The following is a 26,796-nucleotide window of genomic DNA, read 5'->3' on the forward strand; positions in this document are numbered from 1 at the left end:
GCATGAAGATCCTCCTATTTCCTGGAATTGCTTGGAAACTTATTACTGTATTTTAAACTGGAAGCGCTAGGCGTGTGAGACATAAAGAGCTGCTAAACTACGTGGTAAGCAGTGTGGACAATTGTCTTCTCTGTCTCCCTTAGCATTTGAAGATCCTGCCTATTGGGAGGAATTCCCCCACTGAATGGAAGCTCCCTGGCATGCCCAGTCAGAGTCGCCGTGCCCCTGCCCCTGCCGCCCCCCGCCTGTAGAATTTTAACATTGAGGGGATGATGCAGAAACACACGATCAGTTGGAGGGTGGCAGTAAGTGTCCGGGGGTGATGGCACCAGGCATAGCTGTGGCTGGTGTCCTAATGACAGCCTGGGGTCTGGCCTGGGTGTGTTCTTGTCTACCCAGACACAGAAAGTCCTCCTCTTTTCTGAACTTGTCCTTCAGCTTTAATGTGGATTCTGTGAGCTCCCCACTAGACCTCCATAAATTCCTTTCCTTTTAAGTTGCCAGTGTCCATTTCAGGTGTCTGTAGTCAAGAACCCAAATGGGCACAGACTGGTTGTCCTTGTGGTATCCCTGGCACGTCTTACCATGAGCAAGATTCTTCTCTGGAAATGGGGTCCGAAAGGAAAACATCCCAACACCTAGGCTTTTCTGATGGGTTTTACAGTCTGCTTTGGATTTTAGAAAGCCCTTTAGACCTGTCCTTGTGTTCAAGGTTTAAAGTTTATGCTTTCTCTGTCGACCTGGCATGTGTGGAATACCAGAAATGAAAATGCACACATCTCCACAAAAGGAAAATATTTACTCCCTTTTGATTTCTTTCCTCCCTCCCTATTCAGCAAAAAAGTGATTTGGATTTCTTTATATATTTTTCTTGTTTTCTATTAAAAAGTTTTTATTGTGATAAAAACACGTATTATAAAATTTACTGTCTTAACCACTTTTAAATGTACAATTCAGTAGTGTGACATGTATTCACATTGTTGTCAAGCGGATCTCCAGAGCTTTTTCATCTTGCGGAATTGAATTCTGTACCCATTAAACAGCTCCTGTTTGTCCCCTCTCCCCAGGCCCTGAGAACTAGCATCCTTCTTTCTGAATTTGAGTACTCTGGATACCTCATAGAAGTGGAGTCACGCAGTACTTGTCCTTCTGTGAGTGGCTTATTCGCTTAGCATAATGTCCTCAGGGTTCCTTCATGTAGTATGTCTTAGTCCATTAAAGCTGCTGTAATGAAATACCACAGACTAGGAGGCTTACAGACAACAGAAGTTTATTCTCACAGTTCTGGAGGCTGGAAGTCCGAGATCAGGGTGCCAGCACGGGCAGGTTCTGGCGAGAGCCCTCTTCTGGCTGCAGACTGCCACCTTTCTGCGGTGTCCTCGAGTGGTGGAAGAGGCAGCCGAGCTCTCTCACGCCTCTTTATGAGGGTGTTAATCTCATCCGTGAGGGCTCTGCTCTCATAACTTAACCACCTCCCGAAAGCCTTTGGGCGTCAGGACTTCAACCTGTGAGTTTTGATGGGATGCAAACATTCAGCCTGTAGCATTGAAGCATGTGACGAGATTTCCTTCCTTTTTAAGGCTTCCATTGCGTTAATATAGCGCGTTTTGTTTATCCATTCATGTGTCAATGGATGATGGGTTGTTTCCACCTCTTGCTATTGTGAATAGCGCTGCTATGAACATGGGTTTGCAAATATCGCTTCAAGATCCTGCTTTCAACTTCTTTGGCTATAAAGATAGAGGTGGGATTGCCGCATCGTATGGTCGTTCTGTTTAAATTTCTTGGGGAACCTCTGTACTGTTTTTCGCAGTGTTTGCACCATCTTACAGTCCCACCAACAGTACGCAAGGGTTCCAACCTCTCCACATCCCCACCAACACTTACTTTTTGTGTTTTGTTTTGAGAGTAGCTATCCTAATGGGTGTGAGGTGATGTCTCACTGTGGTTTTGATTTGCATTTCTCTGGTGATTAGTGATTTTGAGCATCTCACATGCTTGTTGTCCATTTGTCTATCATGTTTGGAGAAATGTCTATTCAAGTTCTTTGCCCATTTTTTAATCAGGTTATTTCATTTTTTGTTTTTGAGTTGTAAGAGTTCTTTGTATAGTCTGGATATTAACTGCTTATCAGTTACCTAATTTGCAAATATTTTCTCCCATTCTTAGGTTGTTGCCTGTCACTCTGTTGATTGTATGCTTTGGTGAAGAAGTTTTTAAGTTTGTTGGAATCCTATTTGTCTATTTTTGCTTCTGTTGCCTGTGCTTTTGGATTCATAGCCAAGAAATCAGTTCTTGCCAAATACAGTGTCAAGAAGCTTTTCTCCTATGCTTTCTTCTAGGAGTTTTTTAGTTTTGGGTCTTATGTTTAGGTCTTTAATTTATTTTTAGTTAATTTTTGTATCTGGTGCAAGATAAGGGTGTGACTTCCTTCTTTTGCATGTGGATATCTGGTTTTCCTAGCATCATTTGTTGAAGACACTGTCCTTTCCCCATTGAGCGGTCTTAGCACCTTTGTTGTAGGTCATTTGACCATAGATGTAAGGGTTTGTTTTTTGGGGGGGACTTTCTGTTGGTCTGTGTGTCTGTCTTTATGCCAGTACTACACTGTTTTGATTACTGTAGCTTTGTAATATGTTTTGAAACCAGGAAGTGTGAGCCCTCCACCTTTGTCCTTTTTCAAATTTGTTTTGGTTATTTGGGGTCCCTTGAGATTCTGTATGAATTTTAGGATGATTTTTTTTTCTGTTTATGCAAAAAATGCCATTGAGATTTTGATAGGAATTGTATTGAATCTTTAGATGGCGTTGGGTAGCATTGACATCTTAGCAATATTAAGTCTTTCAGTCCATGAACATGGGATGTCTATTTATTTGTGTCTCCAATCATTTCTTTCAGCAATGCTTTGTAGCTTTTAGTGTACAAGTCTTTTACCAGCTTGGTTAGGTTTATTCCAAAGTATTTTATTCTTTTTGGTACTATTGTAAATAGATTATTTTCTTAATTTCCTTTTCCAATTGTTCATTATTAGTGCATAGAAACACAAGTGATTTTTATATGTTGTTTTTTTGTCTTGCAACTTGTCTGAATTAATTTATTAATTCTTTTATTTTTTAAAAGATACTGGTAGACAGAATTGAGAATGCAGTCAAGTTTCATTTGCCTGGGGTCACATTAACCAGTTTGTGGATTAACCATCAAGAGGGAAAAAAACAGTGACGAGTCGGTGCAGGTTTGGCCAAGGCTGACAGTTGGGCCTTGGGTGAAGGTGGGGAGAGAGATGGACTGAGGTGGCACGTGTGGCTGGAGTTACTCATGTAAAGCCCCGCCTTATTAATGAAGAGAAAACAGCTCAGTTGAGAGAGAGATGGCAGACTATTTTATTTTTAGTTGACTTTTCATCTGTTTTTTTAATTGAGTTCATAATAGTTTACATCAATGTGAGATTTCAGTTGTACATTATTTCTTGTCTGTCACCACGTAAGTGCATGCCTTCACCCCCCTGTGCCCACCATTCATGCTTCCCCTGGTAACCACTGAACTGTTTTCTTTGTCCGTGGGTTCATTCATATTCCACATGTGAGTGAAATCATATGGTGTTTTTCTTTCTCAGTCTGGCTTATTTCGCTTAGCATAATTCCCTCTAGGTCCTCCCATGTTGTTTCAAATGGGATGAATTTGTCTTTTTTTATGGCTGAGTAGTATTCCATTGTATATGTATACCACATCTTCTTTATCCAATCATCAGTCGCTGGGCACTTGGATTGCTTCCATGTCTTGGCTATTGTGAATAGTGCTACAGTGACATAGGGGTGCATATGTTACTTTGGATTGTTGATTTCAAATTGTTTGGGTAGATACCCAGTAGTGGGATAACTGGGTTGAATGATAATTGTATTTTTAGTTTTTTGAGGAATCTCCATACTGTTTTCCCTAGTGTCTGCACTAGTTTGCAATTGCACCAGCAGTGTATGAGGGTTCCCTTTTTTCCACACCCTCTCCAACATTTGTTATTTTTAGTCTTAGTGATTATAGCCATTTTAACAGGCATAAGGTGGTATCTTAGTGTATTTTTGATTTGCATTTCCCTGATGATTAGTGATGTTGAACATCTTTTCATGTGTTTATTGGCCATCTGTATATCTTCTTTGGAAAAAAGTCTATTCATATCCTCTGCCCATTTTTTGTTTGGGCTGTTTGCTTTTTTATTGTTCAGTTGTGTGAGTTCCTTATATGTTATGGAGATTAACTCCTTGTCAGATGTGTGATTTTCAAATATGTTCTCCTAGTTGGTGGGTTGTCTCTTTGTTTTGATTCTAGTTCCTTTTGCTTTGCAGAAGCTCTTTAGTCTGATGAACTCCCACTTTTTTTTTTTTTCTTTTGTTTTCCTTGTCTGAGAAGACATGGTATTTGAAAAGATCCTTTTTAGTTTGACGTCAAACAGTGTACTACCTATATTATCTTCCAGGAGTTATCTTCAAGTCTTTGATCCATTTTGAGTTTATGTTTGTGTATGACATGAAATAATGGTCTACCTTCATTCTTTTGCGTGCCACTGTCCAGTTTTCCCAACACCACTTATTAAAGAGACTGTCTCTTCTCCATTGTATGTTCTTGGCACCTTTTTGAAGATTAGCTGTCCATAGATGTGTGGTTTTATTTCTGGGCTTTCAGTTCTGCTCCATTGATCTGAGTGTCTGTTTTGTACCAGTACCATGCTGTTTTGATCACTATGGCTTTGTAGTACATTTTGAAGTCAGGGATTGTGATACTTCCAGCTTTGTTCTTTTTCTCAGTTTACTTTAGCCATTTGGGGTCTTTGGTTGCCCCATATGAATTTTGGGATTCTTTGTTCTATTTCAGTGAAGAATGTCCTTGGGATTCTGATTAGGATTGCATTGAATCTGTAGATTGCTTTGGGTAGTATGGACCTTTTAACTATGTTTATTCTTCCAATCCATGTGTATGGAATCTCTTTGCATCTCTTTATTTCATTATCAATTTGTTTTAGTAATGTCTTATAGTTTTTGTTATATAAGTCCTTCACCTCTTTGGTTAAATTTATTTCTAGGTACTTTATTCTTTTAGTTGTAACTGTAAATGGAATTGTATTCTCTTTTTGTAAGTTCATTATTGGAGTGTAGAAAAGCAGCTGATTTTTGTAAGTTGATTTTGGACCATGCAACTTTATTGTAGTTGTTAATTACTTCTATTAGTTTTCCGATAAATTCTTTGGCGTTTTCTGTATATAAGATCACGTAATCTGCAAACAGTGTTTCACTTCTTCACTCCCTATTTGGATTCCTTTTATTCCCTTCTCTAGCTTAATTGCTCTGGCCAAAACCTCTAGTACTATGTTGAATAAGAGTGGTGAGAGTGGGCACCTTGTCTTGTTCCTGTTCTCAGGGGGATGGCGTTCAGTTTTTGCCCATTGAGTATGATGTTTGCTGTGGGTTTGTCATATATGGGCTTTATTATGTTGAAGTAATTTCCTTCTATCCTCATTTTGTTAAGAGTTTTTATCATAAATGGCTGTTGGATCTTATTGAATGCTTTCTCTGCATCTATTGAGATGATCATGTGGTTTTTATTCCTCAATTTGTTGATGTGGTGTGTCACGTTGATTGATTTGCGGATGTTGAACGATCCCTGTGTCCCGGGTATAAATCCCACTTGATCATGATGTACGATCTTTTTGATGTATTGCTGAATTTGGGTTGCCAGAATTTTGTTGAGGATTTTCGCATCTATGTTCATCAGCAATATTGGCCTGTAGTTTTCCTTCTTTGTGTTGTCCTTGTCAGGCTGTGGTATCAGAGTGATGTTGGCCTCGTAGAATGTGTTAGGAAGTGTTCCGTCTTCCCTAATTTTTTGGAATAGATTGAGAAGGATAGGTATTAAATCCTCTGTGAATGTTTGGTAGAATTCCCCAGGGAAGCTGTCTGGTTCTGAGGTTTTATTCTTTGGTGATGCTTTTGATTACTGTTTCAGTCTCTTTGCTTGTGATTGGTCTATTCACATTGTCCGTTTCTTCTTGATTCAGCTTTGGGAGGTTGTAAGAGTCTAACAGTTTATCCATTTCCTCTAGATTATCCATTTTGTTGGCACATAGCTTTTCATAGTATTCTATTATAATCCGTTGTGTTTCTGTGGTCTCCATTGTTATTTCTCCTCTTTCATTTCTAATTTTGTTTATCTGAGCTATCTCTCTTTTGTTCTTTGTAAGTCTGGCTAGGAGTTTGTCAATTTTATTTATCTTCTCAAAAAACCAGCTTTTGTTTCATTGATCCTTTCTATTGCCTTTTTTGTTTCAATTGCATTTATTTCTGCTCTGATTTTTTTTTTTTTACTATTTCTCTCCTTCTGCTGACTTTGGGCTTTGGTTGTTCTTCTTTTTCTAATTCAGTTAGGTGTAATTTAAGATTGCTTATTTGGGATTTTTCTTGTTTGTTAAGATGTGCCTGTATTGCAATGAATATCCCTCTTAATACAGCTTTTGCTGCATCCCAAATGAGTTGGTATGGTATGTTATCATTTTCATTTGTCTCCAGATAATTTTCTGATTTCTCCTTTAATTTCTTCAATGATCCATTGCTTGTTCAGTAGCATGTTGTTTAGTCTCCACATCTTTGTCCCTTTCTCAGCTTTTTTCTTGTAATTAATTTGTAACTTTATAGCATTGTGATTAGAAAAGATGCTTATTATTATTTCAGTCTTAAATTTATTGAGGCTTGCCCTGTTTCCCAACATATGGTCTCTCCTTGAGAATGTTCCACGTGCACTTGAGAAGAATGTGTATTGTGTTGTTTTTGGATGGAGTGTTCTATATATGTCTATTAAGTCCAACTGGTTTAGCTTTTCATTTAATTCCACTGTTTCCTTGTTGATTTTCTGTCTGGATGATCTATCCTTTGATGTGAGTGGAGTGTTGAGGTCCCCTACTATTATTGTGTCATTATTAATGTCTTCTTTTAGGTTTGTTAATAGTTGCTTTATGAACTTTGGTGCTTCTGTGTTGGATGCATAGATGTTTATAAGTGTTATTTTTTCACGATGGAATTTCCCTTTCATCATTATATACTGCCCCTCTTTGTCTCTCTTTACCTGTCTTATCTTGAAGTCTACTTTGTCTGATGTAAGTGTTGCAATACCTGCTTTCTTTTGTTTGCCATTAGCTTGGAGTATTGTCTTCCATCCCTTCACTCTGAGCCTGTGTTTGTCATTGGAGCTGAGATGTGTTTCCTAGAGCCAGCATATTGTTGAGTCTTGTTCTTTAATCCATCTCGCCACTCTGTCTTTTCATTGGAAAATCAATCCATTTACTTTTAGGGTGATTATTATTATTATTATTATCATTTTTGAGGAAGATTAGCCCAGAGCTAACTACTGCCAATCCTCCTCTTTTTTTTTTATTAAGATTATGATAGTTTACAACCTTGTGAAATTTCAGTTGTACATTATTGTTAGTCATGTTGTGGGTACACCACTTCACCCTTTGTGTCCTCCCCCCACCCCCCCTTTCCCCTGGTAACCACCAATCAGTTCTCTTTGTCTATATGTTAACTTTCACCTATGAGTGGAGTCATACAGAGTTCGTCTTTCTCTGTCTGGCTTATTTCAATCCTCTTCTTTTTGCTGAGGAAGACTGGCCCTGAGCTAACATCCATGCCCATCTTTCTCTGCTCTATACATGGGACGCCTACCATAGCATGGCTTTTTGCCAAACAGTTCCATGTCCGCACCTGGGATCCGAACTGGCAAACCCCAGGCTGCCGAGAAGCGGAACGTGAGAACTTAACCGCTGCCCCACCAGGCCGGCCCCTAGGGTGATTATTGATGAATGAGGGCTTAATGCTGTCATTTTATCACTTGTTTCCTAGTTTTCCTGCATTTCCTTTGTTTCTCGTCCTGTGTGTTTTGGTCTGCCCATTGAATTATGTAGTTGTTTATGATGTGTTTCTTTGTTTTGTTCTTATGTATTATTTGTGTCTCTGTTCTGCTTTTTTGTTTAGTGGTTACCATGAGGTTTGTATTCAGAATCTCATCTATAGGATAGTCCATTTTCTGATGGCCTCTTATTTCCTTAGTCTAAATCGATTCAGTCCCTCTCCTCCTCCCCTCCTAAGTTGTTGTTCTCATATCTTATTCCATCTTGTTTTGTGAGTTTGTGGTTAAACTGACAGGATTATATTTGGTTTTGGTTTTTTCCTTCCCTTTATCTTTAATGCTATACTTGAGTATTTGCTATCCTATTATGATTCTGTCTACTTATTTATCTCCTTACTCTGTATTTTGTGACCCCTTTCTCCTTTTTTTCCCCCCAGATATGAGGGCCTTCTTGTGATTCTGTCTACCTATTTATCTCCTTACTCTGTATTTTGTGACCCCTTTCTCCCTTTTTTTGCCCCCCAGGTATGAGGGCCTTCTTGAGGATTTCTTGTAGGGGGCATCTTGTGGCTACAAAGTCCTTTAGTTTTTGTTTGGGAAAGTTTTTATTTCTCCCTCATATCTGAAGGATATTTTTGCTGGATAGAGTATTCTTGGCTGAAGATTTTTGTCTTTAAAAGATTTGAATATGTCGTTCCATTCTCTCCTAGCTTGTAAGGTTTCTGCAGAGAAATCCACTGAAAGCCTGATAGGGGATCCTTGGTAGGTTATTTTCTTCTGCCTTGCTGTCCTGGGTATTCTTTCTTTGTCATTCATTTTTGCCAGTTTTACTACTATATGCCTTGCAGTAGGTCTTTTTGCATTGACAAATCTAGGAGGTCTGGAAGCCTCTTCCTCACTAATTTCCATCTCTTTCCCTAGGTTTGGAAAGTTCTCTCATATTATTTCTTTGAACATACTTTCTGCTCCATTCTCCTTCTCTTCTCCTTCTTGAATACCTATAATTTTTATATTGCATTTCCTCATTGAGTCAGATATTTCTCAGAGACTTTTTTCATTTCTTTTTAGTTTTAGTTCTCTCTCCTTCTCTGTCTGGAGCATTTCAACATGTCTGTCTTTGATTATGCTGATACTCTCCTCTATGATGTTCCCTTGAACAGTTCAGGGACTCCGTATTTTGTTTTATCTCTTCCATTTTGTTTTCCATCTCTAATATCTCTGATTGATTCTTCTTTATAGTTTCAATGTCTTCAGTGGAGTAGCTCCTCAACTCGTTGAATTGTTTCTCTACGTTCTCTTTTACCTCATTGAGATTTTGATGATAGCTATTTTGAATTCATGGTCATCTAGATTACATATTTCTGTGTCCTCAGTAATGAGTTCTGGGTACTTGTTTTCTCTCTGGTCTCGAGATTTGATGTAGTGTCTGGTATTGCTAGAGCTGGGTTGGGTCTTATGCATTTTGATATTATTTGATTGAAGTTACTGCCTCTCGCCACTGGGTGGGGGTCGAGAGCCACATATTCTGAGCCCTCTGCTTTCAGCCCAGATCCCAGGCAGTGGAGCGGGCATGCAGCAAGTGGGGGAGGGGCACTGTCTCCTGCCTGCTCTCCCTATCTGGTCTCCTGGCATGTTGACTTGATGAGGTCACCCCCTGCTAAAGATTTCACCCCATTAAAGGGCTTCCCTCTAGGCTGCAAGGGACCTAGGGAGTCCTTGATGTTCCTGTGAATGAGTGTCCCCTCCCCCATTCCCTCACGGAGACACCCATGGTGACTGATTGCAGTCTTTAGGGGAGGGAGCGAAGTTCTCTCTTACCCTGTTCCAGCTCTTCTGAGGGGGTCTCCAGCCTCTCCGCCCTCCTTCATATGGCTTCATGTCTCTCTGATGTTTTTGCCTTGTGTTAGGATGTCCTCTGTTGGAGTGTGGATGCCCCTTTTTGTTGTATGTTGCAGGGGAGAGAATCCTGGGCTAGTTCACTTCGCCATGATGCTGACGTGACTCTGATGGCAGACTGCTTTTATGAAAAATAACCTTTTGATCATTTTATATGAGGCAACTTATGGAAGATTATCTGTGTTTTAAAACTATTAAATTTTTTTTTTCACACTTTCAGATGATGGTTGTAGAATGTTAAATTTGAACCTAAACATTGGGTTTATTGCAACCAAATAAGGTTACGTTAAAGCTATTGACTCGTTTTGTTTAAGTAATGATTTGGGGGCCAACTATGACTGCTGTTCCCCATTTTACCTTGGTTAATTGGAGCCTGAAAGTAGACTAGAGATGGGTTAGACTAATCTTCACGAGGTGCAGACAGGCTAAACGACCAGCAGTGGTTCTTTGTGGCATCTCCTCTCCTTTTCTTTCTTTCCCATGAAAGGAGATAAGGACATGTGGTATCATCTTCTGACCATTGGTGGAGTCTCAGAAACACCCCACAAGAACTCCTAAATATGTGTAGTTACATGGTGCCCAAATACAGTGTTTATGTAAGACTTTTGAGAGGATTGTCATGGGATAATATATTTTAAGTGTGTTTGGGAATCTTTTTTGAAGCACGAAGAGCCAAATCCCTTAATTATCAGTTTTACAAATCCCTGATTCATACATAAGATCTTATTTTTTTAAAAAAGGATCATATTTATATATATGTCTCCACACATAAATATAAGAAATGATCGTCAGCCAAAGGTCTCAAAAGAAGTTGTTGGAAAAAGATATTTAAAAGTTTTCATACTGAATTGGTTATCCAACATTATTATTGTTTATTTTTTCCTCAGCACTAAAATGAATATGAAAGTAGAGAGAATTTGAAAAATGAGAATGGGAAAGAAAGGGGGAGTGATCAATTTTACCTTTAAATAAGACTGCAAACATTTGGTCTATACATGTTCTATTTTCTTACAGGTAGATTTAAATTTTTAAAATTACTTTTTTTTTTTTTTTGAGGAAGACCAGCCCTGAGCTATCATCCACTGCCAATCCTCCTCTTTTTGCTGAGGAAGATTGGCCCTGAGCTAACATCTGTGCTCATCTTCCTCTATTTTATATGTGGGACGCCTGCCACAGCATGGCTTGATAAGCGGTGTGTAGGTCCATGCCCAGGATCTGAACCCTGGGCTGCCAAAGCAGAGTCGTGAACTTAACTGCTATGCCACTGGGCTGGCCCCTAACATCACATTTTTTGATCATACTATATATACCGTTTTGTGCTCTGCTTTCTTCTCTAACAACAGTTTCCATGTCATATAGACTTATTTTTTAGAGGTTATCTATTATTCCCTTGGGTAGATTATTATAATTAACTGAATCATTCCCCCACTGTGGGCTATTTAGTTTGTTTCCATCCACCTGAAACCATAGTTTGTAACTAGCAAGCTGTTGTGAAGAATGCATTAATTTGAATGTTATTATAGAAATTGCATTCTCATTTTAGTCTATTCCGCTCTTCTTCCATTCCTTAGAGTCATCTATCAAACAACAGAAATATTTTGGGGTAAATTGTTATCAAGATATGAAGGGTTATTGTTGGTGGCCCCAGAATCTGGGTTCAAGGTCAAGAAAAACTCATTTGGTGAAATGAAAACTAGTAAAAGTTAAAACAAAATGAGTATCTATTGTGCTGCTGGTAAAGCCAGAGTTAGCTTTCGCAGGGCTTGGGAGTGCCCAAAGTTGTAGAATAAAGACTGCCCATCTGCCCAAAGCGGCCATTTGACTTGAAGATAAGTACGTTGCAAAACATAATATGTTTTAATAGAAAAACAGACCCTGATAGATTATGGGGCAGGATGCCCAATTTCCATAAATTTTTAAGATTAAACAAGGCTTCAGAGAAATTTCACATTTGCAGGGGCTGCATCAAAATATATCCTCCAGTCAGGAGTCGGGCCACCTGGTAAATACTTTAAGCTTTGCAGGCCACTTAGTTCTCTGCTGTGTGTTCTTTTTTGTTTGATTTTTGTTTGCTTGTTTTTGTTCTATTGTCTTACCCTTTAAAGACCAATCACGAGTAAAGAAATTGAAACACTAATCAGAAAGTCCCAAGAAAGAAAAATCCATGACCAGATGGCTTCTCTGGTGAAGTCTACTCAACATTCAAAGAAGATTTATTGCCTGTTCTTCGCAGACTTTTCTGAAAAATTGAAGTGGATGGGACACTTCCTAACTCATTGTATGAGGCCAAGATTGCTGTGATAGCCAAACCAGACAAGGACAGCACAAAAAAGGAAAATCACAGGCCAATATTGTTGATGAACATAGATGCAGACGTCCTCAACAAAATATTAGCAAATGAATTACAACAATACGTTAAAAGGATCATACACCAGGATCAAGCGGGATTTATTCCAGGGATGCAGGGATGGTTCAGCATCTGCAAATCAGTCAATGTGATACACCACATTAACAAAATGAAGAATAAAAATCACATGGTCATCTCAATAAGCAGAAACTCTTGAGAGACTCAAGTGCAGAGAAAGCATTTGACAAGATCCAGCATCCATTTATGATAAGATCTCTCAATAAAATGGGTAGAAGGGGGCCAGCCCCGTGGCACAGCAGTTAAGTGTGCACGTTCTGCTTTGGTGGCCCGGGGTTCGCAGGTTCGGATCCCAGGTGCGGACATGGTACCGCTTGGCAAGCCATGCTGTGGTAGGCATCCCACATATAAAGTAGAGGAAGATGGGCACGGATGTTAGCTCAGGGCCAGCCTTCCTCAGCAAAAAGAGGAGGATTGGTGGCAGATGTTAGCTCAGGGCTAATCTTCCTCAAAAAAAAAAAAAGGGTAGAGAAGGAAAGTACCTCAACATAAGAAAGGCCATGACAAACCCACAACCAAGATCACACTCAATGATGAAAAACTGAAAGCTATTCCTCTGAGAACAAGAACAAAACAAGGATACTCACTCTCACCATTCTTATTCGACATAATACTGGATGTTTTAGCCAGAGCAATTACGCAAGAAAAAGAAATAAAAGAGATCCAAATAGGAAAGGAGGAAGTAAAACTGTTGCTATTTGTGGATGACATGATTCTATATATAGAAAACCCTAAAGAATTCACTGAAAAACTATTAGAAATAATCAACAAATATAGTAAAGTTGCAGGGTACAAAATCAACATACAAAAATCAGTTGCATATCTATACACTGATGACAGACTAGCAGAAAGAGAAATAAAAAATAGAATCCCATTGACAGTTGCAACAAAAAGAATAAAATACCTAGGAATAAATTTAACCAAGTAGGCAAAAGACCTATACACTGAAATCTGACATTATTGAAAGAAATTGAAGAAGACATAAAGAAATGGTAAGATATTCTATGCTCATGGATTGGAAGAATAAACATAGTTAAAATGTCCATACTACTAAAGCAATCTACAGATTCAGTGCAATCCCAATCAGAATACCAATGACATCTTCACAGAAATAGAAGAAAGAATCCTAAAATTTATATGGAACAACAAAAGACCTTGAATAGCCAGGGGCCTGCCCGGTGGCACAGCAGTTAAGTTCGTGTGCTCCGCTTTGGCAGCCCAGGGTTCATGGGTTTGGATCCCAGGTGCGGACATACGAACTACTTATCAAGTCATGCTGTGTCAGGCGTCCCACATATAAAATAGAGGAAGATGGGCATAGATATTAGCTCAGGGCCAATCTTCCTCAACAAAAAGAGGAGGATTGGTGGCAGATGTTAGCTTATGGCTCGTCTTCCTCAGAAAAAAAAAAAGACCCTGAATAGCCAAAGCCATCTTGAGAAAAAAGAACACAGTTGGAGGTATCACACTCCCTGAATTCAAAATATACTGCAAAGCTATAGTAATCAAAACAGCATGGTACTGGCAGAAAAACAGACACACAGATCAATGGAACAGAATTGAGAGCCCAGAAATAAAACTTCTTATCTGTGTACAGCTAATCTTCAACAAAGAAGCCAAGAACATATAATGGAGAAAGGAAAGTTTCCTCACTAAATGGTGTTGGGAAAACTGGACAGCCAGGTACAAAAGAAAGTAGACCATTATCTTACACCATATGCAAAAATTAACTCAAAATGGATTAAAGACTTGATAGTAAGACCTGAAACCATAAAACTCCTAAAGAAAATACAGGCAGTATGCTCTTCGCTGTTGGTCTTAGCAGTATTTTTTTAATACCATGTCTACTCAGGCAAGGGAAACAAAAGAAAAAATAAGCAAATTGGACTACATCAGACTAAAAAGCTTCTGCAAGGCAAAGGAAACTGTTCGCTTGAAAAGACCAAATGGGAGAATATAGTTGCAAATCATATATCCGACAAGGGGTTAATTTCCAGAATAAGTAAAGAATTCATACAACTCAACAACGACAAAATGAACAACCCAATCAAAAATGGCAGAGGATATAAACAGACATTTTTCCAAACAAGATATACAGATGGCCAATGGGCACGTGAAGAGATGTTCAGCATCACTAATCATCAGGGAAATGCAAATCAAAACTACAGTGAGATATCACTCGCACCCATAAGTATGGCTGTAATTAACAGGACAAGAAATAACAAGTGTTGGAGAGGATGTGGAGAGAAGGGAACCCTTGTAGACTGCTGGTGGGAATGCAAACTGGTGCAGCCACTAAGGAAAACAGTATGGAGCTTTCTCAAAAAATAGAAATACCATATGACCCAGCTATTCTACTACTGGGTATTTATCCAAAGAACATGAAATGAATAATTCAAAGATTTTATGTACCCCTATGTTAATCACAGCATTATTCCCAATAGCCAAGATGTGGAAGCAACCCAAGTGCCCATTGATGGATGAATGGATAAAGGAGATGTGTCATATGTATACAATGGAATACTACTCAGCCATAAGAAAATGAAATTTTGTCATTTGCAACAACATGGATGGACTTGAGGGTATTATCCTAAGTGAAATAAGTCAGACAGAGAAAGACAAATACTGTATGATCTCACTCATATATGGAAGATAAACACATGGGTAAGGAGAGCATATTAGTGGTTGTGAGAGGGAAAGGGGTGGGTGGAGGGTTAAGGGGGAAAGGGGCACATACGTACGGTGATGGATGAAAACTAGACTATTGATGGTGAACATGATGCAGTCTGTCCAGAAACTGAAATAGAATAATGTACCCTGAAATTTGCACAACATTATAAACCAGTGTGACCTCAATAAGATAAAAATAAAGAAAGAAAAGAATATTAAAAAAAAAAGGCAACACCCTGCCTGGCTCACACACCCCTTCATAGTTTACTCCTGCTGTGGGCGGTCCATTCACCTTTCCCTTTGCCTCCTTGGCTCCTTAGTGCTCACATCGGAGAAACACAGCATCAGCTGCTTCCGCAGTCTCCTCTGTGAGAATTAAGCGTATCCTCTGGCGGAATGGAGTAGAACATATTGATGGATGGAAATTTTGACCTACGTTGAAGCCTGTCTGCAGTAATTACGTGTTAATAGAACTCTGTTTAGAGGCAATAAGGAAAAAAAAAAAAGGAAAGCTAAAGTCCAAACTTCTCAAGTTATCCACAGGAGGAGATGGATGTTATTATGTGGGGTTAATGGCTGCATCATCTACACCGTACTCAGGGCGAAGTGCTGAGTCTCCCCACACCCATCTTCCTCGCCTCAGTACTCAGTTGATGACCAAATCCTGTCATTTTTACCTCCTACTTAATTCTGTCCTCTGAGGAAGATCTCTCTTGCAACATGCACTTCAAACGGGCTTTGTTATTGAGCTGCTCTAATTAACTAGGACTCTGGTTATTACTCCCCCTCCCCCATGCCCAGCAAACCTGTGCTGCGTTACTGCTATTATGACTTTTCTCTCATAGAATTTTTTTCCGTGTCTTTGCCTTCAAGCAGTCTCTGAGTTCCTTGTGCTCACCCTCAGCAGGCTCTGTGGCATATTTGTCTTAGTATCTGGTACTTTTCAGAGTGCTGGGAACAGAGAACATAGCAGAATTGGTTAGATGAACAGGCGAATAGCTACACAGATGTTTGCAGCTGAGCGGGTAGCTGACTCGTTCCAATGGGTCTCGCCTTGTCAAGGTTCTGAGCATTTGCATTCCCTTTTTATTAATAAAAGCCAAAGCCAAATCTCTCAAAAGCAAGTTTGTAGAACCTTCTAAATTTTACAATGAAATCTATTTGGGAAGTCACCTCTTTTAGAAGCTCACTCATCCCACAGGTAGAATTTTTGTAGGAAACTTTTGATCTGAATTTGAAAATCTGTATTCCAAGTCCTTTGTCTAAAAGATACTTATCTAATCAAGGAGAGTCTTCTTCAGATGTTTCACTGGAAATGATCTCACATGGCGTCCTCCCAGATACTAGGAGAGGAAAGTCAGGTGGGGGAGGGGTGATATAAATTCCTCTTTATCGCTGATTGCGGATCAGCTGTATGCCCAGAAGCATACCAATTTAATTAGATATTCTTTGCAGTTTTATCTCTTCTATGTAACCCTGGTTTTTACTCTTCTGTCTATAAATGTTCAGTCTCCCATTTTCACCTTACTGCGACGTTTGCCTCAATATTCTACAGTGATGAATCCCCGAGACGTGTCTCTTATAAAAACAATGACTTGTGCTGTGGATATTGACAACCTTCATCCAGACAGTTCCAGGCCACCGCACTTGCATGGTTGGCAGTGTATCTTAACTAATATCCAAGCTGGTGGTTTTCTTTTTGTTAAAATGTTCTCTCTTTCTGAAGTTAGTTAATGAAAAGAAAACTGTTAAGACACCAAGGCCACGTTAACATCAATGTTATGACAATAAAGCCTGTTGACAAGAGGGTCACAGTGAACAGCCAGTTTCCCTCCACCCATCTCTGTCTGCCACCTCCCCCAGCTTCCCAAAATGTGCCCTCTTCTAGGAGGTTCTGCTCTGTAGTTTCCTTAAGTTATCACCACTCTGTGTTTCGTGTACTAATATCTGTATTCCTTGCTTTTATAGTTTAGACAGTTTTTGTTTTTCTTTGAAAGATGATAAGTTTGCATTCTTATAGCTTCTCTCATTCCTCTCACATTTTTATTTACACACACAGATGCACACATGTATGCACACACGTACACAGCATTGCTAAAGTTTGTCACATTCTGTTCTGTAACTATAATTATTATATATGTAAATATATATTATATTTATATTGTTACAAATATATAAATACCATTCTCTACAGAATTGTTTAGCTGTGCGAACAGTCATAGAGGAGGCTATATAATTCTGTTTTGCTAAATCCTTGTGGCTTAAAGGATAATGACACAAACGGCAATATCCAACAGATTCTCTTAATTAATTAGCCTTTTCACTTACTCCTCTGGGTATTTCTTAAAATTTTATTACTGAGGCCAGCTCCGTGGCCGAGTTCCACTGCGGCGGCCCAGGGTTCGGATCCTGGGCGCGGACATGGCACCGCTCATCAGGCCACGTTGAGGGGCGTCCCACATCCCACAACTGGAAGGACCTGCAGCTAAGATATACAACTATGTACGGGGCGGGGGGTGGGGCGTTGGGGAGATAAAGCAGAAAAATGAATTAGGAATTTAAAATCCTCATCTTTGGGCTTACTCATATTTTTGGTTTTCGGCATAAAAATTGCTGAATGAAGCTGTTTCAGACAACTCCATCTTACATTTCCTGCCAGAATTGGAACTGTCAACTATTTTTTCCTTCTGTATCAAGATTTCATAAAATAGAATATAGCATTAACAGTCCTTAACCATTTAATCAAGAAATTCTGCTAGAGGCTACCCTCAGGCTTGGAAGAAATTGTAAGAAAAGGAGCCTCTGCTCATTTTAAGCAGCAGCAGCTGCAGCAGCAGTAACTCATAGAGTCTTAAAAATAATTTTAAAAAAATTTTCTTTTGGGTAAACACAGTTTCCTTTGGCTCCTTTAGAACTGGTTGCTGCCACCATTTCTTGTGGCCTGCGTGTTGTTTTTGTTCCGTGCAGCCTCCTATTTGGATATGCCCTTGGCGTGTGGAAATAATACGGGGCTGTCACTTAATTGTCCTTGCCTTAGTGTGGGAGGCGGTGCAGCTCCTCCGAGTGGCTGCTGTGGGTTTTCCCCACTGTTCTCTTAGGGAACAGCAAAAAGGCAAAGAACTTTGAGGTCTCTGTCTCAGATGCTTGTCTAGGCTGCAATAGTGGAGCCGTGGCATGTGGTAATGTCCTTAGGAAGCTCGGTGGGTGGAGGAGGCTGCCGTGAGCTCTCCCTGTTCTTGGTTCTGTCTGAGCCTTTACATGTCTCTGACATTGGTTTTCACTTGAACGCAAGCAGAAGTATGGGTGATGGAAGCTAGCTTTTTCTTTTCAACAGCTGTTTAGCTTGCTTTATTTTTAAAATTTCAGCATTTGGGTAAATGTTCTATCAGTAACAGTGCTCAGTTGTGCTGAGATCTATAGAGTCCAGAAATTTTTCTTTGCATAAGCAGTTGGCACTAGAAACAAAGTGAATTTTTCATCCTTTGTCTTAAATGTAATAAAAACCTACCAGCTTCTGAGTCTGGGCAGTTTTATCTTGAATATGCTTTGTGTGTTTGTGTGATATTAACTAATCATTATATTCTATAGACACAGAAAGTTGGTTGTCCTGAAATGTGCAGTTTGCAGACAAGCAATTAGACACTTCAGAGAGCGTGTCTTTGACTCTAAGGAATTCAGCAAGCCCATTTAGAAACTTTATAGTGGGTTCTTAAAATACAGTGCTTTGAACTTTTCAAGTACAATCCCTAATAATTTTTTAAAATATAAGCCTGATAAGTGAAATGAATTTGATAAGAAAGCAAATCTTTCTCTTTTATTGGAGAATGCCTAGGGCCATAATATCAGAATTTATATCTTAATAGCACATGATTTTAAAATTTCTAATACTGGGGCCAGCCCAGTGGCACAGCAGTTAAGTGCACATATTCTGCTTTGGCGGCCCAGAGTTTGCCAGTTCGGATGCTTGGTGCACACATGGCACGGCTTGGCAAGCCATGCTGTGGTAGGCATCCCACATATAAAGTAGAGGAAGATGGGCACGGATGTTAGCTCAGGGCCAGTCTTCCTCAACAACAAAAAAAGAGGAGGATTGGCAGCAGATGTTAGCTCAGGGCTAGTCTTCCTCAGGAAAAAAAAATTTCTAATACTGTTTTACTCTTAAATTATTTCACATCATACTATTTAATTTATTATCCCTGAAAGGAGGTATTAACTATTAAGAAATGCTAGACTTTAAATTATCAATCACCTACGCATTGCCTAAACATGGTAAAAAAAAAAATGTAAACTCTTACACTTTGAGATTCACCAGGCCACTCAAAACCTTTCAAATGTCAGGAAGTAAATTTGTTACATAATTCTTTAAAACCCGTGAGTAATACAGTAGAAATGGGATTTACTCAAATTGTGTTCCTATGAGATTACCTAAAACATGACATGGCAGTCAGTAATTAGCAACCACGACTCATTCATCACTTGACAAGCATTGCAACCTGGTGTGTGTCAGGTACTGTTCTAACACTGACTTTTCAAAATGATTTCCTTTAAGTTATTCTGCTTTTAAAGTTAATTACCAAGTAGTATATTTGTCACTTTGGAAGGAACTGATTAACTTAAGTCACCATTTCTGAACTGTTGGGAGGCTCCAATTCAGTATTCGGGCAAGAAGCCCCCTGACCGTAGTGATGCGGCATTGAGTTAAAGGTTCATAACATAAAAATAATGCATATAATTTTTATGACAGAAATATAGTCCAAGAGTTTTTTACATAAATAAGAAATGTTGCCATTCTGAGATTTCTAAATGTCTGAAATCTCTGAATACTTTTGTTTGTGACTAAAATTTATGAGGACGTTTATGGTTCAGTGGTTAAAGGGATTATTTACAATGTACCATATTTTCTCTACCTGTACATATTTTATTTATCTTGTTTTATATTTTTGAAACTTTTTTGTGATAAGAAAGTCGACCTTATTTCCAGTTTTGTGATTTGGAGAATTCTAGTCATTTTAACATTAAGATTTTTAATATACACACTGAAACCTGAATTATACACATCGTGTCGTTGTAACTTGCCTTTTGATGTTTTACATGCACAATATTTTTATGTTAGCACTTCATCTTTTAAAGTAGAATTCACAGTACATTTACAGATTGAGTCAGGCATTGTTTCTCATTTTTTAGTTTTTACATTAGTTTTTTTATTCCTGCATTTTGCACTGACATCAGAAATTATTAATCAAATAGAAACAGAAAAGACCTTTCAAAATTCAAGAGCAGGGACAGCATTTTGATGACTAAGTCACTAGTCCTCAATTTTTTTCTCTCACTGTTGTGTTTTCCCTTTCCTGTTCAGTTCAGCCAGAGAGAGGGAGACATTTCCGATAGGTCTCCAGTAACTGCAAGAGAGGCTGGACTTACACCTGGACACAGCTAACAGCCCATTTAAGAGCACCTCCACTGAATGCGCCATCATTTCATAGAATTCTGGAGCTTCAAGGGACTTGAAGTATCTGAGACAGAAAGGAAGAAACAGTCTGAGGAGGTTAAATGAGTTGATCAAGGTCATATAACTCAGATAGTAGATTTCTGGACATCGTATCTACAGTTGCCTGAGCATATATACCACTCAGTTTCCCAGAAATGAATCTGCAAACAGACAGTGGTCACTGCAGGTGGAAGTACAAGACCTCTCTTCTCCCCAGTCTTGACTAAATCAGAGCGCAACCATATAGCACCTTTTTTGTCATGTCAAGAATTTTAATCTGTTTTCTAAGAGCAGTGAGACGTCTTGATGGAAAGGATTTAAGCAGACAATATGATCAAACTTGCATTTTTAAAACATTAGTCTGTCCTTGCTTGAGAATAATTGGGTGGAAATAGGTTAGATTGGAGAAGGGTTGATGAATTGGGATGCTACTGCAGAAGTCCAGCTTGAATTAGAGCGATGAGACAGATGTAGAAAAATGGAGAGATTGAAGGGGTACAGAAGACAGTTACTGTCTAAGGGAAGAGAGGATTCCTGTGATGCTTGATTTCTGACTGGTAGAGCCCATTAGATGGTGGTGACATTTTCTGAGAGGTCTAACTTGTGGAGTAGAAGGAAGAACATGAATTGAGATTTAGACCCCATTATGTTTAAGAGTCTATGAACAGTTACTTGCTTTTATGGAACCGGAACTGAGACAAGAAATCAGAGTTCGAGATATGGATTTAATGAGGACCTTGGCTGTGAATGAGATTCCCTAGGGAAAGAATTTAGACTGAGTAGTGGCAGAATATGGTATCGAGAGGAACAAGCACACCAATTTTGACATAGTGGATCTCTACAAGGGTGAGATAAGTCTGGCCATAGTTTAGCGCTTTTCCTCCTATTACCACATTGAATATAAGTAACAAATGGTCAGGTAGAGAAAGTGTCTATTGAACAGGATTATTTCTTGAACCCAGATTAATGAAATGCTACTCAACTATTTGGAAGCATCTTTGTTACAAAGACTGTTTGTAACAACTTTTTCAGTTCATGGGATTTTGCCTAAACTGTATGTCAGATTTAGACCTGTATTATTTGTGACATACTTTCTCTTATAAAAATTCTAAAATTTTCCATAAAATTCTACGAAATCTGTAAAATCCTAGAGCCGCTAGGAACCTCCTGCTGCCCAGCTGATATCTTCTTCACTTGGATGTCTCATATAATTTCTCAAACTTAATATTTCGAAACTCAACTCCAACCTTACCCTCAAAGCTGCTTTTTCTCTGCCCTTTCCATCAAGTCACAAAGCTCAAAGCCACTTTAATTCTTAATTCTCTCTAACCTCCTGCACCAATTGCAAAATCAAATATGGTCAGTTCTTCCTCCGCAGTGTATCTCCAATCTGTCCACTTCTCTCCGTCTCCACCACCATTGCTCTGGTTCAGGTACCATCGTCTCTGACCTGAATTACTGTGGTACTGTTCTCACTTTTCTCCCTGCTTCTCTTTTTGTTGCCCTCTCTCTCAGCCCTTCTCCCCACAGCTGACTTAGGTATTTTCTTAAAGGAAGCTAGAGCATTCTGCTCCCTTGCTCAGAACCTGTATATGATTTCCTTTTTGTACCTGAGATAAGATTAAAAATCTTTTTCTCAGTTTCCAATGTCTGGCATGTGCTGATCCCTGTCAAACCTGCCATGGTCGCTCTTCACGGGTGCTGTTCCCCGTCGTGAATGCCCTGTCCCAGCCCTTTACTAGGCCAGCTCTACTCATCCTTCAGATTTCAGCTTAAACGCCACTGTTCAAGGAGGTCTTTGCTGAGCCTCTCTCTTCAGATGTGTTGCTCCTTCTTGGCATGGTCAAGGAAGGCCTCTCTTTGGAGGTTGCTGGTGTTAGGGCTGATCCAAATGACAGAGGGAGCTACCCCGTTAAAATCTAGAGAAGGAGCAGGGAGTGCAAGGCCTGAGGCTGAGATGACCATGGCTTAAAATCAAGCTGGCTTCAAAACCGTGAGACTCAACTTGCTAAAGCTTTTGGACAAGAGGGTCTCTACTCTACACAGAGTGAAAAATGCAAAGATTTCTCTTGAACTGTGGCATGCTTTGCAAGAAGCAGATCTCTGTAAGTCATCGACTCTCATTTAGATTCCTAGACAGATTTCAAAAGTACTTGTGATGCCATTGGCTCCACTCAGCAGTGGATTCATTAGGGCTCAGTGATACTGGTGTACAGAGTGCCCCATACCTGGTTTCCTCCTGGGCGAGAAGCTTCACAAAATACTAAAAGCATCAGTTTCAACGTCAAAGAGAAGTGGGCCCAAATAGCTGTCTCACGTATTGGCTGTCACACTTGGGCAACATATTTCTTTGCTCTGAGCCAGACTCCAACTGGGTGGGCTGTGGTGGGCATTCAATGACGTCCTGACTTTAAGGCACCTAGCACAAACCAAATGCCTAAAAATAATTCTGATCATTATCTGCTTATGATATTTACCTCTAGGATAGAGTTATCAAAGGGACTTCTACCAAATTTTAGGACTGCTTTAGATCAGCTTAGAGACTGTGCAGTATTATATATGCAAACTTTTGAAAAGAAACTATTGGTGAACATACTGACCAGATTTCCTTGATGGCTTCTTTTATGAAAGTAGGAAGATAAAAATGATTCTCTGTCTGAGGCAAAGATAAATGTTATAGAGAATATAGTCTCCTCTAGTTTTTATTTGATCTTTTTATTCTCTCTGAAGACATAGTCTCAAAGAATGTGGGAAACTTCAAAAGCAGAATAGAGACACACGTTGACTGAAGGAGACCTTTATGGCCTTCTGTTTACCCAGTGATGTTTTTTAAGCCCTAGATAACGAAACTTCAGGATTGGAATTGGGAGGCAGCCTTCCATGTTGAAGTGCTGGAGTAAAATCTTAGGTCAGAGTGATTCCACACAAAAAAACGTTAGTTTGCATGCAAGGGAAAGGGAGCGTGTTCCAATTTCATTTCTGTTGTCAATGTTTTACATTTTAATCCTGTCATAGGTTTTGGATTAAAAACTTGTTACATTCATCATCTTGCTCAAGGAAATGTTTTGGCTCAAACAGAGCAAATTCAGTAGATTTATGTAGCTCTTCCCTGGCCCGATTGGAGCAATGGTACATCTTTTATTTCCATAAGAAAATTTGTCACAAAGACCAAATACAAAGATAATTGTTTGCTTTTGTTTATTTTATCCTCCTTTTTTTCCTAGGATTATGACAGTTTTTTTGAATCAAAGGAAAGCAACACTGTCTTTTCATTCTTAGGCCTAAAATCACGGTTGGCATCAACGGTAGGTAAATCTTTTCTTGTTTTAAAATTCATCTCTCTTGAATTGTTCTTAGGGATCGAGGTTGACGATGTTAGAGGAATGCATATATAACCTCCAAGCTTGTAGCTTTTGCTTTCTCAAATGCGCTGTTAGAGACTGCCCAGTGCAAAAACACACAGAGAAGCCCAGTTTTTTCTCTTTCCAATTTTCAATTGTTGCTGTATACTCGAGTTTATTTTTACTTATAATTTAGTTTATTTATAATTTATACCCCCTTCTTCCAGGAAGAATTTAAGGTAGCAAAAAGTAGTAAGTGCTTTCTGTTTTAAAGTGCAAGTTTATATTACCTTACATTTTTTGAAATAGCAGAATCAAAGCCATGTTTTTCAAGTCTTCTGCACGTTCATTTACACTGGAAGGGCGATGGTCTGCAATAGCAAATGGTCGGCCTTGAAAAGAATGCTGCAGTTCCTGAGTTAATCAAAATGTTTCTGAAGCAACTTCATTATGTCATATGTCCTGCCAAGAACGTAAAAAGCTCAAGCTCTTATAATCTTTAGACCTAGAAATAATGTATATTATCACGACTTCGTAAAGCATGTGCATCCACTTTCAAAATAGAAAATAGCATTTCTTTATCAAATGAGGTAATGTTTTGTTTGTTATTTCCCCTTTTAAAAAACACTTTTTTTCTGATTATGAAAGTAGCCTAAGCTTATTTAGAAAAATTGGGAAACTACAAAGAAGTACAAAGCAGAAAATAAAAATCACCTCTTATCCCACCACTGAGAAAGAACCACATGAACATTTTTGGTGTATTTCCTTTCAGTCTTTATATACATAGCAGTCGAGGTTTTGACTGTATTTCAAATTGAGACGGAATTCTAAAGTGTCTATTTTTAACACTGAATTGGAATGAAAGTACATTACTGGGAGCTGTGATGTCTGTCATAGGGCTTCTGAGGCTGCCCAGCGTTTGTACCATTTCTGGAACACCTGTGGGAGGAAGGCAGAGACTATCGATAATATAAATTATACACCAGCCCCTGCAGCTCACAGCCAAGGTGAAATCTTGCTTTGTTTTTACATCAGTGAGCCCACAGATGGTTGTGGGTGGTTTCCATGCACATGTTTTAAACAGAGGCAAAACCCACACATGTAATATTTAAAGGTTCTTAAAACTAATTTTATAAAGATGGAACATTGGAATACTTGTTAGGAAAATTATAGTATTTTTATAACATGTTTCATCCAAAGATACTAAATCCAGATTTATCTTCAAAGAACTAGAAAAAACTAGGGTAGGGGTAATCTAATGGATGTTTAAATCCAGTGGACATTATTGTCTATGCAAAAACCTTTAAAGAAATACTGTGTGCTTGCCATCTTTGTTCTCATTTTCCCCAAAGATGTAGATTCCTTAGAGACTCTGAAGGCTGACTTTTTACTTTTTAAAAATATTGATTCTCTCAGAAATGTCTCAGGAAACCTCTGATCTATAAAATTTGCATCCTCACGTGACTCGCGGTCATAGTGTTGGAGTTGGTCTGCCATTGATGTTTACTTGATCTCAGTGGACCGTTCCAAAGGCAGGCAGGGCTCTGGGCCTCCCCGCCGTGCAGCCCACCATTTCAGGTGCCTGAGACACTCACTCACAGCTGAGCAGGAGCACACGGAACCAGAGGGGCAGTCCGTGGAGCAGGGTCTGTGCCGTGCCCTCAGGAGCCGTTCAGGGCCTCATGGGTTAACAGCAACTCAAACTTCATAAGAGAGAAATAAAAATGTCTTCAAGAGCAGTTCAGCATCTTCCTCCTTTCTAGGTCTTCATTTTTCACCTTGGTAGTAATTCAGTACACTGTCTACACTCTAGGCCCGGCAAGTGCAGGCCTAGACAGAGCATTCACAGGTGTGAGGTACTGAAAGGTGGAAGCTCCTTTTCTCCCCTCTGTGCAGCATGCACACATAAAAGCCAGGGCTAGAAAGCCTGCAGGACCATGTAAAGACACCATTAGCCTCTGTGATTGCTTCTTAGCGAGGAGAGAGAAGGGGGATGCTAGGAAAAGGAAGTTCTTGGCTGTACACGGTTACAGTGTAGACTCCGGGCAGTTCTCAAAAGTGGACAGAGCAGCGGGAGGTAGGAGGCCACAAAATTGTGGCCTGCAGGCCACATTGACTCTGGATGTTTTTGTCCTGCATAGAATTTTTTAAAAGAATTTAAATGGGTTGCTAATATTTAAAATACAGGGGCCCGCCCCATGGCCGAGTAGTTAAGTTCATGTGCTCTGCTTTGGCAGCCCAGGGTTTCACCAGTTCGGATCCTGGGTGCAGACATGGCACCGCTCATCAGGCCATGCTGAGGTGGCGTCCCACATGCCACAACTAGAAGGACCCACAACTAGAATATACAATTATGTGCTAGGAGGCTTTGGGGAGAAGAAAAAAAGAAAGAAGATTGGCAACAGATGTTAGCTCAGGTGCCAGTCTTTAAAAAAAAAAACAACAGATTTCCCACTTTTCTTGAAAAGTAGGAAGGTGTGGAAACCCTGGGGGGAGCCCACTTTCTCCCGTGGCTGGCCGGAGCCAGCAGTGGCTGGCCCACCATGGTACCTACCTAGCAGAAAAGGAGGCCTTTTCACCAATAGTTTTCAGGCAGAAGACTATCAATTGTAATTTTAGTAGATGCAGAGCAGGGCCTGAGGTAGAAGTCTCTGCTTTCGGATCTCTGCCATTCAGAGGTGGTGTTCACGATACGTAACAATTGGCTACCCCTGGGTCTCTGACCAGCCAGTGCTGGAGCAGGTCTTGGAGGCCCCCTGTGCCAGGTGTCTGTTTAGTGGTTGAATCATGGAGCCATTCCAGGGGGAGGGGCTGGAGTGGCACTTAGAGGATTGGGGCAGTGGCTGTTTACCAATAGATATGGCCATACTGGTGCTCGGGGCCCCCTCCCGCAGTCCCCCTGAGTGAGGTAACCCCCACCCCACACACTCTCTCAGGTGTGAGTGGAACAGTACCTCTCAGAGGGGTCTCAGCAGTTGTTGAAAACCTGTGGCTTTCTTTCCACTTTTATATGTGGCAGGTCAGGTGCGTGTTATTTCAGTCTGGGTTCTGACCCTGAAAACCAGTTGATAAGATTGCTCTTATCAGTC

At 39.7% G+C, this 26,796-nt stretch overlaps 1 protein-coding gene across 2 annotated transcripts in view; it reads left to right on the forward strand.

The window, feature by feature from the left end:
- The window catches only part of SH3BGRL2 (SH3 domain binding glutamate rich protein like 2), a 68,428-nt gene that overhangs the window by 38,493 nt on the left and 3,139 nt on the right, over positions 1–26,796 (forward strand). For both annotated transcript variants that reach the window (XM_008516288.2, XM_070559017.1), the window contains exon 3: positions 23,591–23,671. In XM_008516288.2, the coding sequence (XP_008514510.1) occupies positions 23,591–23,671 (81 nt within the window). The remainder of the gene's footprint in view (positions 1–23,590; positions 23,672–26,796) is intronic.

Source organism: Equus przewalskii, chromosome 9 (assembly GCF_037783145.1).
Source record: "Equus przewalskii isolate Varuska chromosome 9, EquPr2, whole genome shotgun sequence".
In the NCBI taxonomy this organism is placed as follows: domain Eukaryota; kingdom Metazoa; phylum Chordata; class Mammalia; order Perissodactyla; family Equidae; genus Equus; species Equus przewalskii.